Here is a 21,296-nt window from a genome sequence, read left to right as displayed (position 1 = left end):
AAATATGCTCAGCTGCCAACGGCACACAATTCCACAGAGTGTGAGTGAATCTTGTCAGGGCACAAACTGAGTTGGCTGCCTTTAAAGCCATACCACCAGAAGAAAATACCTTCTTCGCCCAACCATCAAGGTGCTTGTCGTCCCTATCAGGAGGGATTGTAGGGTACGCAGCCTGCTTTGCTGGGGCCATAGCGCCTGTACCACCAAACTCTCCGGAGTAGGGTGCGTTGACAAGTAGCAGGGGTCACCACTGGCTGGACAGTATTTTTTCGGAAGCTACTTATTCACTGCCAGGAGACTCTCCGGAGCAGTCCAAGCCGCCGCCACCCTTCTTTGCAAAGCCATATGAAATGGCAACACCGGGTCAGTGGGTGGACCTTGGTCGAAGATATCTGTCAGATCATCCTGCAGAAAATCAACAGGTGGAGCAGACCAACCCAAGTACTCAGTCACCCTTGACATGAGACGCCTATACGAGGATTCGGCATGTATGCCAGGCTCAGGCCTACCAAACTCAACCTCCGGAGAGGTATCAAGACCACTGGCGTCATGTAAGGATTGACAAAGGTCTTCCAGTTGGCTATGACCAGACAACAGGTCATCAGGAACCTCAGGAGGCATAACCCCCCTCCTCATCAGACCCTTCCTCCACCTCTGAAATCTACTCCAAGGGTTGGAACAAATCCACCCTGGGAGGAGGAACAGAGTAGGGCTCAAACACAGGCCTCACAGACTTTCAGAGAGCCTTTCTCAGAGCTTCCACAGCCCTCTGGGGCAACTCCGGTAAATTCACCTCAAAAGGCGTCGAGGGGGCCGATGGAATCGCTGTCAACAACTTTGACAACGGCTTTGAGGCAGGAGCCCCGAGCGTGTCCCTCGACAGCTGCAGCGCCGATGGCATCGACGACTTCTTCGAAGCCAGAGCCTCGAGAGAGTCCCTCGACGGACATGGCGCCGATGCCTTCTTAGAAGGCCTCACAGGTTCCGATGGTCTCGAGGATGTCAAGGACCGGGACCTGGACCTGGCACAGCTATGGCGATCACCCTTGTCCGATCATGACCTCGACGGCTCCCGATGATCGTGCCGACCGCCCGAGCCCGAAGGCGTGCGAGTGGTGGCCCTAGCTCGTTCCTTGCCGGCTTCTCTCGAAGGCACGCCAGAACGGTGCCTTGCGATTCGAAAATCGCCATCATCTGCTGGCGGAATGAATCCCATTCGGCCGGCGACGAGTGTTTTGTGGGACAAGATACCCGCCGTCTGGCAGAGTCCTCCGATGAGGACGGGGAAGGCGACAGCTGACGGCGCTTCCGTGAATGCCTTGAAGAGGCAGAGGAATGGCGGAACCCACTTCGAGACCCAGACCCCCTGGACTTATGCCGACACGGAGAGTCGCCCCTCGAATCATCGGCCAAAAGACCAGTAGATTTCGATTTATGGGTTTTAGAAACCCTACCTGCCGACAACAACTTCTTCGGCTCCCGCAAGGCCTTCGGAGTTAGGGACTGGCAGTCATCGCAATCGTCGGTGGCGTGACTTTCACTGAGGCACCAGAGGCAAAAGTCGTGCGGGTCCGTAATGGACATTTTGGAACCGCAGTCCTGACACTTTTTGAAGACCGACTTCGGGGTAGAAGAAGACAAAGACATCATGAACAATGTAAGAAGAACCGAGGCGCGCCGAGATTCCGAAGCGAACATGGTCGTGGAAAAAACAGAACTGAGGCTATGGGCGTCATGCATCCTAGATATAACATCCGGTGACGTCGACCATCGACGGAGGCCCTCGAGGGACAGCGTATCGACATCATCAACGCAGGACGCCTATGCCGAAAAAGTTTTCCGAAGCAGCACAGCTGTGGTAGTTACTGTCAAACATGTGGATTACGCCGGAGGACACAATCCCTTCGAAACAAACCTTTTAAACCAAAATCATTCTGGTTGAAGCTCGAGGGCTCATTCTGGAAATCCGTACTAGCTGTACCAAAATCTCAACCGATGTGTATCCTTAGATACGAACTAGGCTTGCTATCACTCAATAACATGTATAATTGGAAAATGCTATCATTGTATAGGAAATGTTGCCCGAGTGATAGGCCAGAATCTGTACTCCAAACATTGGCCAACTACTTGAATGGCTCAAATATCCCTTTGCCTGAGTGGAAGAAACATCAAAAATATCATGACTGATGCTGATATCTCGGAGGAGTTATTACTTACAAACCCCACCAGAGCAAAGCGCAAAATGTGGGAACATGATTGGATTGTCACAATTGAACATTCTTTGCTCTATAAGTAATTTTCTAATAACCCTTTTACTCCAAAGAAAGTACGAACAACGGAGCAATATTTGCTTAAATTCCCAAACCCCTTGCACAGACAAGCATTTTTACTCTTTAGACTGAATGTGTGGTTAATAAGGGAAATTCTATTGAGGCGAATATTAAGTCCGAATGGAACAAATGCATGTAGATTTTGTTGTCATGCTGAACAATGTGAAAAAGTAAAACATTTTCTGGTCGACTATACAAACTTAAGGACAAAACACAATCACTGCTTGAAACCCTATTTTAAAGATTTTAGACTACTTACCCGAGACCAGCTCTGGACGCAGTTATTTCAAACAAGGACATTGAAAGTGAAAATGGCAATTGTAAAATTTTTGTCCTGACTAAATTTAGGTTGATTGTAAATTAAGCGGTTAAAAAGGGAAGATCCCTATGTTTGAAATGGTATAAACATTTCTCTCTGTTAATACTTTAATAACCAAAGTTGTATACAATTTCTGCTCTTCTTTTTAAAATGACTAAGTTTTATTTACCCTTTGTAATGTTTTGTGTTTTAAACTTAAGATTATGCAAGATCGTTTTCAAAATGAGAAAAGGTGCGTAAATAGTTGAAAAGTTGATTGTATACTCAAAATTGTCAACTATAACAACAATTATGATATGATATGATATGATAGGTTATTTATAACGCTCTTAATACCCAGAGGTTTCGAAGCGCGGAACCGGGGATTGCACCTATGTTGCTCCGTGTCGTCTTGCTTCCAAGGGGAGCAGGTTGCCGCTGAGCTATCCTCCCGAGATTTAATAAACCATTTTTTTAAAAATAGCAGAAAAGTTAAAAGTCCCCTCAATTGACAAATTAACAGACACTTAGTTTCAGCCAGCAAAATCCCATCATCAGTAAAAAGTAATAATGGAGCCGAGCTATGAGCAATTTTTGGTACATCAGAAGTTTCCTTATTAAATAACTCTCCAACCTGTTGATGTACAAAATAAATAAAAGGAGAGCTAGAGCACATCATTGACTGACCTTACAGGTTAATGAAAGCTCACAGTAGCATTTCCTCTTCTATCAAGGCATGTGCCCTTCTGTACTCTTAATGTGTCATAATAGAAGGTTCTGTGAAATATCTATATTACAAACATTTCCCCAAACTTTACTCATTGGCACTAGGTAAAACACTGTGCTAAGGTGCAAAAAAGCATGGAACAGCTCCGACCCATCCCCTAGTAGGCACTAGTAGGCTTAGTGATACACACTGGAAAAAGCCACTCTTAATTCTCCCAGAATTAGTACCACCTGGTTCATGGGAGGCTGCATTCCATGTATTTCTTTTATTCTAGCAAGACCCTCCTCCCAAAATATCGATTATCACACATGTGCCAAGGTTCCAACTATCCTCAGTTCTTCCAGAACCACGTAGAACAACAGAAAATCATTTAATGAGATTGAAGAGGGGAGTACCATCTGTAACAAGTTTTATATGAGCACTCACGATTTGTGGTGCATCTGGAGATTTTGTGTGATTTCGACCAAATGCAGCCCCAAAAGCCTGAATACGGGAGCAATCCCAAGTGTGCCTATTTAGGCACATAACAGAGCGTCTCAGTAGTATCCACTTTATCTAAAAAATTATTTAATTTGGAAACGGAGACTTTTTAATGTTGGACAAAATCATAAACACTAGTGGTGTAATTGGACGTGTGCCGGCTGCTCGTATTTGGGCAATGGTAATCCGGTGGAGAATCTGGGAAGAGCCAAACCTATCAGATAAACCACTTTAAATGTTTTTGCAGTCTTCAAAGGAAAGCAGCATTTCCTTGAGGTAAAGGTTCAAAAGTTTAAGGCTCGTCTTCCTTTCTGATAATGGCCAAGAGGGAAATAGTATTACCCTAGCAAGGGACAACTGATCCAGCCGTAAACTCGCCCCTTTTGAGAAACTGCATTGTCCCAGTAATATACTGTATTATGGGTGAAGATATGGAAACTACCACCCCAAGATCTTCCCATGGGGTTCAAGTGGGGAAGCTGGGCCGGGGTGGGGCGGCGGGGTCGACGATCTTACTGGCCCTACCTAGCCATGACTGGAGCCTTTCCAATTAAATAAGTGGTACATTTGTGAGTTATGTACCTTCATACACTGAGAACACCGAAACATCTGACAGGAAGGACCACCCCTCATCATCACCGGTTTAGGGATATTTGTTTCCCCTTAGCCTGTACCAAATGTACCATTCGTTTTTACAGCAAAATTCAACTTTAATTTCATATGGGTTTGCTTTAGTTTTTCCAACATAGCAGAGGTGGCATTTTGAACTCTTTAAATGAACTGATCCCATATACACATATAATGATTTATAAAATAAGAAAATAGTTTAGAAAATGATCTGCTTACCTCATCATGAAACTTAGTGAGGCCAGTGAAATCCCATTTCTTGGCATAGCCGACATTGTAGGTCAGAATGGCATCCTTTTGGGGGCAGAGGGGAAAACAAAAACAAAACATATTAATATTTCAAGGTCCTTTTTATCCTATAACATCAGATTAATTTGCTAGGAATTCGAATGCCCAATTTGGTTATCACCCCCCAGAAGCTGGTTTTCCTTTTATAAGTCTCAAAAACAAAGTCACTCATCTTTTACGATATTATATTTGTGCACTAACTGCCAGCAAGTTCTAAAGCAGGTTGCCTGGTTATGATGCTGAAAAGCAGAACTCCAAAGACCAGGGAGCCATTTACATCCGATTTAATGTGGACTTTTACTTCATTTTTTAAGATTTTATTGCAAGCAGTTATATAAACACAAACCTTACCAGTTATGTTTACATAAGCACCCCACAGACGATTGAACAGTTCTCATAAGTAAGACCAGTAATACAATCCCTCACCTGTGTTAGGAAAGATTTTCTTTTTGCTGCTTTCCTCCTATAGACTTCTTCAGGACACCCTTTCTTTTGACTTTGTTTTGACTCCTGACAACACTTTTTAGAAGTAAGTACAGCTTTAGGCTTTACTTCTTTTGTCCTTTTTCTCATTCTTATGGGAAACTGATCAGTCCATAAGACTATCAGTACTGAGAGACTATTGGCCGAATGACAAGTTTGGCAGTATTCCGGTGGTAAATCCGCCAAACGGAATTACCATTGCTGCCATTTGGTCTGGCGAAATTACAGCCGGATTAAAAGTAGTGAATGGTGGTTTTAGTCCCTATTCATTGGGATTTTGTCATAATTACCACTGGTGGTAATTTCACACATTTTTGGCGGTAAGGCCGCCAAATTACCACCAGCATTTTGCTGAAGGGTTTTCCTCCGCCACACCACCAGAGGTGTGGTGCAGTAATGCAGAATTAATACACTAGTAATGAGTTACCACTGCATTACTGCCGTTTTTTCCTGCACTGCCGTACTTATAATGAGGCCCTAAATCTCTCTCTTTGCATTTCTTGTATTGTTACAACTACACAAATCACTGTAAGCGTGAAGTTAGGATACTTTGTATCCTTATAACTTTTCCTTTTGCAGCTTTTTGGTTACATCTATTTTTTATATTTTATTTTATTGTGCATTTGTAAGGCGCTTATACAACAAGTAAATTGTGCTACAAAGTGCTCACAGGGCAACAGTGAGAGTATATGGGAATGAAGAACAAATACAACAATGAAAGATTGAGGTGGACCTACTAGGCTATGTGAGCATTCAGAACGTGCAAGTGCAGAGGGAGAGAAGGGATGACGGAATGGGGATAAGTGCTAGGTGTATCAAGAGGGAAGAACTAGTGAGTGAGCTAGTAAGTGCATAGGTGAAGTGGTCAGCCGCCAAAATACGTAAGTGCAGGCCTGCGGTGACATAGGCCGGTGGGTGGCAGGGCAAAGTGCTGGGAGGGGTGGAGGCTGTAGGCGATTCAGTGTGGACTGCCAGGACCCAGGAGGACACATAAGGGCCCTGGTCACCAATCCCAGCAAATGTGGGATTTAACAGAGGAGGGAGGAAGGGAAGGAGAAGTTGAAAAGGAAAGTCTTGAGGAACTTCCGGAATTTGAGGAGATCCGGCTCAAGAACAAGCGGAAGGGGGAGGCTATTCCATAGGAGAGAGCCTGCTGAGGAAAGAGATCGGCCCCCAGCTTGCTGTTTGGAGATACGCTTAACACACAGAGCTGGTGTCAGAGGAACATAAAGATCTGGAGGGAGAGTATTTAGTGAGAACTAGTTGTAGGTAGCGTGGTCCCCGACCTCAGACAGCCTTGTGGATGATGCAGAGGGGATTTGAATTTGATCCCTGCAGCAAACGGGATCCAGTGGAGAGTTTTTAGGGCTGGAGAGATTCAGTCCTTGAGCTTCTGGCCAAGCATAAGTCTTGCAGCCCTATTCAGGATTAGCTGGAGGGGTCGTAGAGAAGAAGAGGGTAGATTAAGGAAAAGGCTATTGCAGTAGTCTAGCGTAGGGAGAACCAGAGCTCTAGAGACATTGAGCTTCTGGGGGAAGGTGAGGAAAGGAAATTACAGGTCCAGGACAATCCTCAGAACAGCCTGGCTGCTCTTGGGATCCGCAAAAATCCTGGAATAGTAACCGGAGCCCATGTCTATAAGAGGAGACGGTTCTATCGCCTGCATCTCAAAGAGAGAAAGGATCTCCCGTAAAAAGACCCACGAACCCAATCTGACGAAGAGGAGGAGAGGATGGTAGAGGCAAAGGACGAGGAAGACAGAAACCACTGGAGAGTACGGATAGAATCCACGGGTTGCTGAAAAGACACTTCCAGGTATCCTGGAACAAAGCCAAATGGCCCCCCACAGGTGAGTTGTGTTCCCTGACCTTGATGTCATTGCTTCTTTGCATAAAAGGCGGGGGCAAAGGAGGGGGAGCGGAAAAACCAGCACAATGTCCTCTGCTGCTTCCTCCTGTTGTCGCTGGGTGACCTGTTAGGTCTCTGTGTACCGTGGTTCCAGAAACCCCTTGAAGCCGGAGAAAGCACAGGGCTTCAACTCTGACCTGCCCTGGAACCGAGGGAAGGATTTCCAAACTGGTTTCGTCAGGACGGCCAAGGACTTGGAGGTTTGATTGGAGGTTTTCTTCTTTGTCAACTTGTCACCGGTTGACGAATGAAAAAGGTCCACGCCCTCTAAGGGCAGAGCCAGGATCTGTTCCTGCACATCAGATGAAAACTTAGTGACATGCATACATGCCGTCCCTCTCATCTCGACCCCAAGGCACAGCCCTCTGCTGGCTGTATCGATGTGGGAGGCTGAAGTCTCCATGAGGTCCTGCACAATGGCCCGGCATCTGCCAGACCGGCCTTGAAAGAGAGGTGGGCAGAAATTCGCCAAGCTCCCACCACTGCTTCTGGTTAGCCGCATCCAAGAATTTGCTTGTGTTGGCTTGCCGCAGATGGAGTCCTGAGATGGAATAACAGCGCTTTCCCAAAGACTCAAGGACTTTGTCCTCCTTAAAGAGGCAACTGGAGGTGTCTCTCGAGGAGGACGATGGTTGAGAATACAAGGAGACTGCAGCCACCCCTGAGGAATGCAGTTGCAGGTGGGAGGCAAAGAGGATTGGTTCCCCGTCCGTAAGCCTAAACCTGCTGTCCAACTTCTTGTTCATCTGTGCGTTGGCCCCAGGCTTCTCCCAGGCTGTTCGCGCCACATGCAGAACATACTTCTGGAAAGGAATGGCAGACCGGATTGTGGTGCGCTTCCCAAACACCTCTGCTAGCACACCTGACTCCTGGGGCCATAATGGATGCATAGGGTTCATCGTCCAGGGCGTCATCATCGTCATTGCCACCCCCCCTTTCATAGACCGAAGGGAATCCAGGCCCTGGGACAAAGGTGCCAGCGGGGTCCCCCCCTAGGTCCAGAGCCGCAGACAGGTCCAACAAGATGCACAATTACAGAATGTTCCAATGTTGGAATCTAATGCCACAGAGACTAGCCAAAATGTACCTAAGGGTGAACGCACTTTGCTGGCGGGGAAGTACAGAAATTGACTCATAATGGCATGTATGGTGGGAATGTCCCCTAGTGCGTTTCTTTTGGTCTGACGTTTTGTCCTGGATGAAGGAGATAGATAATATTGAAAGGCCCCAGACACCCTTCTAATCCTGTTTGGCCTGAATGAATTAGATATACATTATGCATGTCAGCATGTTGCACATGACCAGAAACCTTCTCTTAGCGGCTCGGGCGTTTCCAGTGTGTATTGGGTGTTGTGAAGGGGTGGAAGAGGGTTTGTAGTTTCAGTGTCTTATGTCAACGGTCTGTGTCAAGTTAGTTATGTAATGGAACCTATTGCGAATTGGTGCTAGTTGGTTGCGCTCGGCTGGTATAAATAATTCTAAAGCGATCTTCAAGTTTGTTGAAACATAAATACAGCTTTATATTCTGAGTGTTAGGAAGTTAGAGAGTTATTAGTAAGGTTGGTCAGAGCTGGTATTTCCTTTTCTTTTTGGCGATGGATTGGCCCTTTTGCTCAATCTGTCTGGTACCATGGTGGGTTTATGGTTGATTTTTGTGAGGTTCATTTTCGTGGAGTTCTCTCGCTATGTGGTGGGCGGGTTCTTTTTTTTGCTTCGAAATATACTTTAGCTCAGAGTGTTAAAAAGCCATGTTTTTAATAGCTTCCTGAACTTGAGGTGATCCTCTGTTGTTCGTTTGGGAGTGAGTTCCAGAGTTTCATTGCTATGCAGAAGAATGCTGATCCTCCGAATTTATATTTTGAGTATTGTTTATTTCGAAGAGGATGTCATTGCCAGATATTAGTGATCGTGTTGATTTGTAGATGGTGATTTTCTCCTGTATGAATTCTGCTCTTTGGCCGTTGATCGCTCTGTGCGTTATGTTGAGCATTCTGAAGATATGTTTTTTGACTGACAGCCAATGTAATGTTCTCAGTGCTGGTGTTATGTGCTCTCTTCTTTTTAGTTTAAGGAGCAGTCTTGCAGCTGCATTCTGTATTCGTTGTAGCTTCCTCAACAGGTATTCTAGCATTCCGAGGTAGATGATGTCGGCATAGTCTATACTTGATAAGACAAGAGAGATGATGGCGGGTGTTCTGTGTGTGAAGGAGAAGAGAAGTATTTTCTTTATCGCGTGTAGGTGGAAGAAGTATTTAACTATCGCGTTTACTTATGTTTCTAGTGTTAGCTCGTCCATTAGGATTCCAACATTTAATATCACTTTGGATGGTTCTGGCGAGTTGCCTAGCTCAGGGGGCCATGGAATGTGCTGCTTGTTTGCCAAGTCTTAAGTGTAATCATGATTTTGGTTTTGTCCGGGTTGTGTTTGAGGCTTTTGGTGCTCATCCATTTGTTTAGTTTAATGAGGCAGTTGGTTAGTGTAGGGTTTTACTGTTCACTGGCGTTGATTATATATATGATTTAGGTGTTGTCTGCAGAGCTGTAGCAGGTGAGCCCATGTTTTTTTATGAGCCTGACGGGGGATCTTGTAGACGTTAAAGACTAAAGGTGCTTACGAGGATCCCTGTGGGACTTGTGATGAATCCTTCAAAGTTATCACTGATTCACAGGTGATGATCTCCTTCCACATGGCCAGGGGAGAGCAGTCGCTACCCGATACTGACCCTGGGGGTGGCATTATGAGGGAGGATCATGTGGGAGGGGACGATTATCGGGAGGAAGTGATGAATCTAATGGAAGAGACACAGTATCCCCCCTGAAACTACAACCTCTGAAGTACTGATGGCATATTGTCAATCTGACCAAGATACCATTCCCACTTCATATGTACATAATGCTCACTTAACATCTCCTGTTAATGTTGGTTTAGATGTGAACAAAAACCTAAAGCAAAAAAGCTTTAAAAGGTCTAAAACTCATCTGAACTATAACTCCCATAAAACCTTCAGTACTCAGAAGAAGAAAAGGAGAAAGGAGTTAACGTGGAGCAGAAGAAACACCAGTGTGCATGCATGTTGTTGTTATGCCCATCAGCTGTGCAGGATATTTAAAAATGGGGTGCCTTTTTCCTGAAAGCAGTGAAAGATGAGAGGAGAGATGCAGAGCGGGCACAGCCAGAAGCAGAACCAAAGTCCGACACACACGAGTGAACTCTGTGGAGGAAAGCAGGTGCTTCCCTCTGGGAAGGCGAGAGATCAGGAGAATCAGAGCCGTTGACGAGCCAGCAGCAGTAGAGAGGCTGGCAAGGACGCAGTCAGGGTGAAAAGCAACAGTTCCACTGGCAGAGGACGGAGAAGCCAACAGGAGAACCACGAGGGGGTCTGCAAAGCAGGCAATGCTTCCCCAAAGCACGAACATGGCTGCAGCCATAGGCCAAGGGTCGGACATACCAGCAAACACCAGTGAGTCTGCCCAAGAGCATTGGGAGTCGCGGACGTGCCGACAGGCTTACTAAGAATTATATGATATGATATGGCATTTATAACGCGCCTATACACAAGTGTTTCAAGGCGCGATTGGTAACTTACTTTAAATATGAAATAAGTGACACAGAAAGACTGAATTTACACAAGTCTCCATATAAGAGATGTCGATATGGAGAAAACTGTAGTAAATGTTGTCATGAGCAAATTAACTATAATGAAGCAATTGAAATGCAAGATCTGTATACATCTTCATATATGAAAAGTCAATATAGGGAAGATTGGAAAAAGTATTGCCACAAGCAAATGAATGCCAAGAATGAAGCCAACAATCAAAACTTGAACAGGTCTCCATATAAGGGATGCCAATATGGGGCAAGTTGGAACAAGTGTAACCTGGAGCGAATCGAGTATAAACAGTGAAGGAATACAAATGTGTTACTTAAAGAGAAAGAGAAATGATAGAGTTTTAAAAGACCTGGTGAACGTAGTGCATCAGGCAGTGAGCCTTTAGGGGAAAGATACCTGGAAGGAGAATATACCAGAGGACCTACCAAACCCAGAGGAGGATTCCTGGTCGGGGAGTACACCAGGTAATCCATCCAGAGTTTGTGAACAGAAAAGACATTGTGAAGAGGGTTCCTGGCAGGAGAGTACACCAGCAGACCGTCCTTAATAAACAGTTGAGTGAAAGAGACACTTTTGCCATCCTTAAAACCACCATTTTTTTCATCATCTCAATGAAGCATATGTGAAAGAGACATTTCTAACAGTCTTGGGGCCGGGAGGATAGCTCAGGGGTAACACGCTCACCTTGGAAGCAAGACGATGTGGAGCAACACAGGTTCGATCCCTGGATCCGCGCTTTGAAACTTATGTGTATTAAAGGGGTAGTCCAGCTAAAAATGTTATTTAAAAAATAAATAGGCAACATTAAAAAAAAAAATACTGGCACTTTTTTTTTTTAAACTTCCTATGTAAAATTTTGAGCTATTCAAGCTCAAAATTCGCAAAAGCAAGCACATGGGCGCATCCATTTTGTGAAATGGATGCCCGCCTGTGCTGGCTTTTGCTTTTGCGGCACTAATGAAGGAAAAGCCAGCCAGCTGTAGTAAACAAAAGCTACCGCTGGGTGGCTTTTCCTTCATTGGTGCTGTACGCGGAGCACGGGGACCGGAGACCAGAGCAGGAAAGCTGCAGCTGAATCTCGGTAAGTGCTATTTATTTATTTTTTTAAATAAGCACTAGCTGCGTTTTTTTTTTTTTTTTTTAAGTTTTCCGGGCTGGAGGAGCATCTTTAAAAACGTTGTATTTATGTTTGTGGTCGCTTTTGAAGCTGCCGCACACATAAATACAACGTTATTGTGTTTGAAAACGCTGCAGTTTTTCTTTCCAAGTTTCTCAGGCTGCTCCGGCTCGGAGGAGCCTGAGAAACTCGGAAAGAAAAACCACAGCGTTTTCAATAGGGGAGCACCGGAGACCCAAAGTGATAGCCACAGCAGGCAGAAACACAACGCGGTTGTGTTTCTGCCTAAATCTGCTTTCCCATTTGGGGCTCTCGGGCCCCCCGTGGGGAGCCCGAGAGCCCCAAATGGGAAATCAGCTGTAGGCAGAAACACTGCGCCATGTAAACACAACCGCTTTGTGTTTCTGCCTGCCTTGGCTTTCACTTTGGGTCTCCGGTGCTCCTCGAGGCTATCACTTTGGGTCTCCGGGGAGCACCGGAGACCCAAAGTGATGGCCAAGGCAGGCAGAAACACAACGCGGTTGTGTTTGAAAATGCTGCGGTTTTTCTTTCCGAGTTTCTCAGGCTACTCCGAGCCGGAGGAGCCTGAGAAACTTGGAAAGAAAAACCGCAGCGTTTTCAAACACAATAACGTTGTATTTATGTGTGCGGTAGCGCGATCGCAAACATAAATACGTTTTTAAAGCTGCAGTTTTATTTCTACGTTTTGCGGGCTCCTCCAGCCTGGAAAACTTAGAAAAAAAAACACAGCTAGTGCTTATTTTTTTAAAAAAATAAATAGCACTTACCGAGATTCAGCTGCAGCTTTCCTGCTCTGGTCTCCGGTCCCCGTCCTCCGCGTATAGCACCAATGAAGGAAAAGCCACCCAGCGGTAGGTTTTGTTTACTACAGCTGGCTGGCTTTTCCTTCATTAGTGCCGCAAAAGCAAAAGCCAGCACAGGCGGGCATCCATTTCACAAAATGGATGCACCCATGTGCTTGCTTTTGCGAATTTTGAGCTTGAATAGCTCAAAATTTTACATAGGAAGTTTAAAAAAAAAAGTGCTAGTATTTCTTTTTTAATGTTGCCTATCTATTTTTTAAATAACATTTTTTGCTGGACTACCCCTTTAAGCGCGTTATATACAACCAATTACAATTAAAGAACTATTGTTTGGACTGAACCCTTTCAATATTCTACCTGGAACAGACATGGGAAAGGGAATCATCCCCTGGATACAAGGATTGTTTTGTTGGATTTAGACATTTGGTTGTTGCACACTTTTTACTGAATTTAAAGCAGAGATATTTACCTTGCACATTTTGTTGTTCATTTTTAGTGTGAGGGTCATATATGTTTTGGACACAAAGACAGTTTTCCTATTTTTGACGACAAGTCACGGACTGATCTTTAGTTGTGATTTCAATAGTAGGGAAACTCTTTAGCATACGGACAGAAAGGCCTTTATTCAAACCTTTTTATATTAATAAAATGTCTAATGTTGAAAACATTACAACTTTGTGTCCGTCTCTCATTTCTGACCACTCACAGACTCCACATATTGTTTTCCGAGGTGATGATTTGAATGGCTCTAGCCAGATTGTTTCTGTTCTCTCTGTTAGGAAGGATTTTAACCAGAGGAGAGCTGTGTTGCCGATCCCAATATCTTCTAGTCTTTTGATGAGGGTGCTGTGGTTGATTGTATCAATGGCTGCTGAGAGATGGAGTAATATTAGTGCTGAATTTGTGTTTGAGTCAGCGTTGATCTTTAGATTGTCCCAGATGGATAGCAGTGCAGTTTCCCTTCCTTTGATGGGTCTGAAGCCGACTTCACCCTGATCTAACAGCTGGTTCTTTTCCATATACTTCAAGATTTGCTTGTAGATACAGTTTTGTAGTGGCATTTCAGGGTTTGGGATATTTGAAGTTGGTTGGTAGTTGGTAAGGTCTGCCACGTTTCACAATGTATTTTTTTTAATGAGCGGTTTGATATAGGCCGACATGAAGGCTTGTGAGACTGATCCTGTTGCTAGTGAGAGGTTGAAGTGGTTGAGGTAGTATTCTGCTGCTGTTGGCTGGGCAAGGATGGTTTTGTAGACGTGTGGTGGGCAGGGGTCTGCTGGGGAGACCGCTCTGATGCTTTTGTTCATCAGGTTGTTGAATTTGTCTGTCAAGACTGGCGGGAGGAAGTTGTAGTCTGGTTGTCTGCTACTGTGTTGGGCTGGCTGAGGTGTTTGCACAGGATGTTCCCATCGGATTCCCCTCACTGTTTGTGGCAATGTCGAGCACTAGGTTTCAAGATGCACCTCTGGTGGTCCTGTCCCAAGATGCATCTTTTTCTGGTCGAAATATTTTTCTTGTCGAGACAATTACCCAGATGGGTTTTTCCATCAGCTATATCCTTTGCTTTCACATACTGGTAGATTAATGCACCAAATTCCTTTGCTGGAAGGATTTCTATTGCCTATTGGTGGAGGAAGGTGGATTGTCGCTATTAATGTTTTCTGGCGGAAACATCGGCACCAAGTGAGCATCGTGAACTAATATAGTCACTAAAAGACAAGTTCAATAATTGTGTCCATTCTGTGAAGGCGTCATGAAGCAAGACACAGATAACAGATTCAAAGTTCAAACAGAATTTGTTTATTAACTAAAATGTAAGTATGGATGAGGGCCTAACTTGCCCTATATTAAGGTGGGATTTCCCTACCTAAAGAAACTCAGGAAAGTGCGAGTCAGAAAGTTCAACTTAAAAGTCTGTCTATGTCCAAAACGTATACTTGCCCTTGCAACTAAAGCTAAACAATGTATAGGGATGTCAGCAATAAAACAAATAGTGTTCAAAATAAAGATTTGAGCTTCTTTAAGCTTCTAGCTTACTTTTCAGCTCCCCTTCGTTCCACAACAGTCTCGGAAATGCCTTTCCCACGTTCAGGATAGTTCCACAAATCCTCTGGGTTCCCTTCCTCAAGGTCAAGAGAGTTCCACAAAACCTTGGGGTTCCCTTCCCCAATTTTAAGACAGTCAACTTCTACTTATTCTCAATGTTTAAATATTCAAAAAAGCTCCAAATCAACTTCACACTCCTTCTGGGGTTTTTAACAGTTCAATCAGATTGCTGTCTCTTATTTCACTTCAGCAACTTCTTTGGTTTTCACAATTCGGGTTCCCTGGTCTACGCGCAGTTGTCAGACCAGACAGTCCACCCGTTACAGGTCACACAACCAAGAACCCTAGGCTCTCTAGCCCACACAGGTTCTTCTGTACGTGTGTTAAAGTTCACATTCACTTGGCTTCTCCTTGTCAGCCTCTTGGCTTTGTGTGAAGATTCACATTAGCTTGGTTTCTCCTCGTCTACCTCATGGCTTTGCCACAATGTGTCACATATCCTCTGCCAGTGTTTGGCCTTTCCACACAGTATTTATGCAAAGGTCGCTTTGCAGTGGCTTTGTTAGCTTTACCACCTTGCTTTCATGGGTTCCATGTAATAATGTACCCTCAAAAATATCGCCATGCAAAAATATCGCTGAAAAATGGCCGTTTTTTTGTGGGGACATTATTGCATGGGACATGCGGGGGACACCCCCGCAACCCCCAAACCCTTTTTTTTCGGCTGCCCCTGTCCCTATATATATGGTCACCCATATAATATTGCCACAACCTTTTCCCGGCGATATTATATACAGCGACCATATATATGGGGATAATATTACCTGATAACCGTTCATGCTCTCTCGCAATCTTCCATGCTTGCTTTCTTCTGTGTTTTAAACGGCTCATACTTCGCTTTCAAATAGGCAGCATCTGAGTTTCACATACACTTGTCATCGGGTCATAACTTTGCCAAAAGCTCTTATTTAGTTTGGTATTCAATATCTGATCTTTTACTCTGCTGTTTGTATATTATCTTGTCCTTTAATTTTCTCTCAACCCATGGCTTTGGGTTTGTTTTGTCGTGCAAATGCTTTTTCATTAATTCAGCATTCATTTTGGTTTCCCCACAGCACCCAGGAGCGCCACGGCTCGAATGATTTGTCCTCTTCACTCACCGGTCCCTGGCGTCTCCTCCCGCTGCTGTGCTTTCAGTTCAGCTCCGCCTGCACGGTTTCCTTCAAACGCGAGCCCTGCTCGCACTTCGTGTTCTCTCCGTCTCCCGCCGGCAGCTCCGCTTTGTCTCTGCAGATACTGTCGGTTACCTTGCTTCTTTATTCTATGTTTGCAGCTCTGGCTGCGAACCTTCGACCAATGATGCTCCCCCACCTGTGGCCTTACCGCATCTCCTGGGGCTCCACAGTTCCTTGGGGTCGTCTGCCAATGTCCTAGCTCTCCTGTCCTGCAAGACCCACCTTGGCTGTCTCCTCGCATACAGGATTCCCTGATGGTTTGGTTGCTGCTGGTCTCCTCCCTTTTTATACACCTGCAACCACTTGACAGGTTGCAGGTGTGAGTTCCAAATTATAATCGACTGTTCGCAAGTAGTGGAGCACTTGGGACACGCCTGACTTTTACAACACTCTGTAGACCTCTTCCTCGTCTCAGTACTAGAGTGGTGAAATGACTACTAGTGTTCACTACTACTAGTCGCCTCCTCCTCGTCCCAGAACTATAGGAGGTTGAATGAGGGGAGATGTGGGGAGATGTTTTGCAATAACCCATAAAGGCTTGGGGAGGGTTAGGTTGCTCCTCATAAGGGAAAGGGGGTTACCATGTCTCACCTGAGGATCCCCTCTTCCCAATCGCCAAGGACCCTCCACCCAGGTGATCCTCCCTCGCTTCTCCACCTCCAGGGTCGGGATCCAAAAGCAATGGCCTGCCCTTGCCACCTGAGAAGAGGATCCAAGGGGAGTAGGTGTGAGGATACGCTCAGGTGTCTCACAAAACATAGAGCCCACTTATTGACTTTATTCAAAAGGAGTCTTTACACCGACCAGAATCGTTGCGAAATTTCGCACTGCATTATCACTGTGCATTTATGTGCTTTTGTTTGTACCGGGGACAGGTCCATGTGGAGCTGGTGGGTCTAATTTCTTCTGACCCTTGTTGCTCCTGAGCTTGGGGCCACTTACATTTTCTATGACTTAATAACATTGTATGTAATTTTAGTGGAGATTTGAATATAGATATTGATTTACAGAAGGCTGATTTAAACCCTATATGTTTTAGTTAGATGCTTTGACTTATATTTGGTAGTTACTCTTCTCTTTTTGTTTCTTCTTACAAAGATTAAATGTTCGATATATAGGCTAACTTCTGTGATATAAACTTTGCCAATGTCATGTTTTGCAACTCATTACTAAAAAATAAAAAGGAGTTACATGTTTAAACGTGTGATATATAGATATGGCACCTTTTTCTCAGGAGGAAGTTTTTCCATGGGCAACAAGTAAAATATTTCGGAATCAACTGATGCCAGTTTGAGATTATACCTCATTGATTTTATCAGCCTTTCAAATCCAAATGATGATGAAGACAGCATGACGTGAAGGCAGCATGCTATGCCGCATGGTCCAGCATCCAGAGGACACTAGCCATAACTGGTTTTTCTATAGAAAATGAAGTTTGGGAATGTGTCTCTCTTCCCAGACCACCATGGGAATTTATGAAATAGACAACAGAAGAACGACAAGAAACTAAAGCAATTCAAGACTCATGGAAGAATAAGACATGCATTACTCACTGTAATGGCATTTCTGATGATTGTATCTGCTTAGGTTCACATGCTGTCCATATGGTACGACATCCATTTGTAACTGCGGAGTATTGCATCGGGTCTTTCGAGGACCGAAAGGGAACGTCGGCATAGGTGTGCCTGTAACACTATCCCTATCGTGACGTATAGTGTACCCAAAATCCCTCATGTGCCGAGGTCCTTCCGATTGTATGTTTTCTGCCATGAGGGAGCCCAAGGCTATTGTGAGTGAGTGAGTACAAAAAGAAAGTAGTACAACGTCTATGTTCCTTCCACCCAAGCGGGCAGGCAGGGCGGGCACATGCGAATCTAAGCAGATACAATCATCAGAAATGCTATTACGGTGAGTAATGCATGTCTTCTAATGCTTGTTAATCTGCTTAGAATCACATGTTGTGCATAGACTAGCAAGCAGTACCCGGAGTTGCAGGTGGGTTATGAGAAGGAACAGGAGTGAAAGATGTCTTAATACTGCTTGTCCCACCTGAGAATCAGATCTAGAATGAGTGTCTAGGCAATAGTGTTTTGTAAAGGTGTGTACAGAACTCCAGGTTGTCGCTTTGCAAATTGACTGAAGGGGAACATTTGCAATGAATGCTATGGAAGCCCCAGTGCCCCGAGTAGAGTGTGCTCTAGGCTTGAAGGGAAGTTCTCTGTTAGCAAGAGTATAACAGAGTGTGATGCATTTGACAATCCACCTTCAGATAGCTGATTTAGAGACAGGATCTCCTTCTCTACCAGCTGCCACTGAAACGAAAAACTGGTTTGTCTTCCCCAGTGGTTTTGTTCTTTCCAAGTAAAACATGACTGCCCTGCACACATCTAGTGCGTGTAGGCTTCTTACGGCCATGCTAGTGGGATTTTGGAAGAAAGTGGGTAGTTCGATTGATTGGTTCAAATGGAACTTTGAGATGAATTTAGGGGCAAATCTGGGATGAGTGCGCAGAACCACCTTAACCCTGTGGACTGTAACAAAAGTGTCTAGAACTGAAAGGGTCTGTAGTTCGCCAACTTTTTTAATAGAAGTGATAGCCATTAGGAAGGGCGTCTTATAATTAAGGTCTTTTAGACCTGCTTTATGCATTGGTTCAAACGGAGACCTCATGAGTCCGGTCAACACACCAATTAGATCCCATCCAGGAGCTGGTTTAGAAATGGGGGGGTAGGGGGCAAATTCTCTTAACCCCTTCCATAAAAGCCTTAATAACAGGTATTTTCCACCACAACACTTTCTGTTGTGACGTAGTGTAGGCTCATAGAGCAGCTAGATGAACCTTTAGGGAATTAAAAACCAAACCAGAGTATAAAAAATGAGTTAGGTACAACACAATGTGGGTAGGCGAGCAGTCAATGGGATTGACCCCCATGGTTTTACACCAGATGACAAAAGGTTTCCACTTACTGGAATAGCAATAACGAGTGTTAGGTTTTCTAGCCTCCCTGAGTATGTCCATGCATCTCTGAGGGAGTTGAAGGTGTCCAAACTCTATGACCTCAGCAGGCAGGGCGCTAAGTTCAGAGTTTGCGGGCATGGGTGTAGTGTCTCCCCTCTGTCCTGAGACAACCTGTTGTACCGGCAGGGTGGTCTCACGGGGGTGGGGGAGACAGACATTTCCATTATATGAGTGAACCAGGTTTGGCGGGCCCTCATGGGGGCCACCAAAATCATGGTAATTGGTTCCTGGTGCATCTTGTGCACTATCTTGTTGAGTAGGGGAGTCGGGGGGTGGGGGGCATAGACAAATTTGCCTGACCATGTTATCCAGAGTCCGTTCCCCTTGGAGCGGTTCTGGTTTGCCTGGAGGCATAGTCTTGGCATTGGGCGTTCTCCTGAGCTGTGAACAGGTCGATCTCTGGAAGCCCCATTATGCGAAGACGATGTCTTCGTGCAGACGCCATTCGTATTCTACAGGCAGTGGGAAATCTCTGCTGAACACGTCCGCTAGAAGATTGAGTTCTCCTGGAACATGTTGGGACAGTAGGAACATCCTGTGTTTGAGAGCCCACATCCAAATGTTCTGGGACAGCTTGGATAGCCCTGGAGAGTGGGTGCTCCCCCGTTTTGTTTAGGTAATACATGGCTGTGCTGCTGTCCGTCAGGACTAGGACTGTCTTCTCCTGTAGCTATGTCTGAAAGGCCTTCAGTGCTTTGAATACCGCTAGCAGTTCTAACAGATTTATATGGTTGGATGCTACTTGTGGGGACCACACTCCATGCGCTGTCTGCTGAAGCAGGTGAGCCCCCCCACCCCGTGAGAGATGTGTCTGTCGTGAGTGGCTTCTACTGCAGGAGTGGTGAAGGTCTTCCCCTTCAAGAGGTTTTCCCTCGACCACCACTGCAGAGAGAGAACGAGGGCTGGCGAGACAACTACCAGATCTTCCCATTGTCCGCTGGCCTGACACCACTGGCTGGTGAGCCACTCTTGCATGGGACACATGCGTAACCGCGTGTGGGGAACTAAGTAAATGCATGACGCCATCATACCTAGCAAGTGCATGGCCTTGCGTACCGTCCCTTCCCGACTGGCTACATATTGAGGTATCTGAGAAAGCATGTTCTGAACCCTCTCGTTGGAGGGGAAGACAAGGCCGTCCTTTGTCCAAATGAGTGCCCCTAGAAATTGCTTGACTTGACTGGGGTCTAAACTGGATTTTATCTAGTTGATGGAGAATCCCAGACTGAACAGGAGGTCTATTGTCTTCGAAGTATTCAATAGGCATGTTTCATAGGAGTTCCCTGTTTTGAGCCAGTCGTCGAGGTAAGGGTACACCGGGACGCATAGTCTGCGCAGGTGTGCTGCCGCTACTGCCAGAACCTTTGTAAACACCCTTGGTGCTAAGGAAATGCCAAAGGGGAGTACTTTCAATTGATAGTGCCTGTCCTCTATCATGAACCTTAGATATTTTCTGTGTGCTGGCAACATTGATATATGAAAGTATGCATCTTTCATGTCCAGTGTTACCATGTAATCCCCGTTTCAACAGTGGGATTACTTCCTGCAGGGTTACCATACAAAACATTTGAGGTTTGACAAATAAGTTTGCTGGGCACAAGTTTAACACAGTGCGCATGGTGAGGTCCTTTTTGGGTACAAGGAAGTACACTGAATAAATATCCTTGTTTACCTGAAGAATAGGGACGGCTTCTATGGTGTCCTTTCCCAGAAGTGCCTCTACTTCCTGTATTAGTATTCGCAGATGGTCTGGCATCAGGTATCGTTCTCTGGGCGGTCTGAATTGTGGGCGACCGTTTTGAGAACCCACTGGTCTGATGTAATCCTCTCCCATGCCGAGAGGAAAGATGTTAAGCGCCCCCCTACCGGGATGGCATGGGAGGGGACCTGGATCCGTAGGTCATTTCTGACCGTAGGCTGTGGTTCCCCTGGAGTTGGAGCCTCTGCCTTTCCCGCGCCGCTGACCCCTTGGTGGGTAGTTGGCGGGGGTGCTGGATGCTTGTCCTGAGTTCCAGGTGTTTCCCGTATTGTACATGTTTTGTGTGGAACGGGATTGGCCTCGAAAGGACCGGCGGGAACCGCTTCCCCTCTGGGGGGAGGGTTTTTGGGTGATTTGCTGAAGGGACTTAAGAGTCTCGTGCTCTTTTTTGGCAGTCTCCAGAGCATCGTCGACTGCTTTACCAAAGAGATTCGACTCCTCGATAGGTTTATTAATAAGAGCTGCTTGGGTCTCCAGCTTGAAGCCTGAGTTTCAGAGCCAAGCGTACCGTTTGAGCAGGGTGCCATGAGCTAGGGACCCTCCT

At 45.4% G+C, this 21,296-nt stretch overlaps 1 protein-coding gene across 6 annotated transcripts in view; it reads right to left on the bottom strand.

Moving 5' to 3' along the window:
- Positions 1-21,296, bottom strand: part of PARG (poly(ADP-ribose) glycohydrolase) — a 2,316,516-nt gene that overhangs the window by 1,606,112 nt on the left and 689,108 nt on the right. For all 6 annotated transcript variants that reach the window (XM_069610801.1, XM_069610798.1, XM_069610799.1 and 3 more), the window contains one exon: positions 4,682-4,756. In XM_069610801.1, coding sequence (XP_069466902.1) covers positions 4,682-4,756 — 75 coding nt within the window. The remainder of the gene's footprint in view (positions 1-4,681; positions 4,757-21,296) is intronic.

Source organism: Ambystoma mexicanum, chromosome 8, assembly GCF_040938575.1.
Source record: "Ambystoma mexicanum isolate Mex_15411 chromosome 8, UKY_AmexF1_1, whole genome shotgun sequence".
NCBI lineage: Eukaryota > Metazoa > Chordata > Amphibia > Caudata > Ambystomatidae > Ambystoma > Ambystoma mexicanum.
Note: the sequence above shows the minus strand (reverse complement) of the source record. Positions and strands in the feature narration are given on the sequence as shown.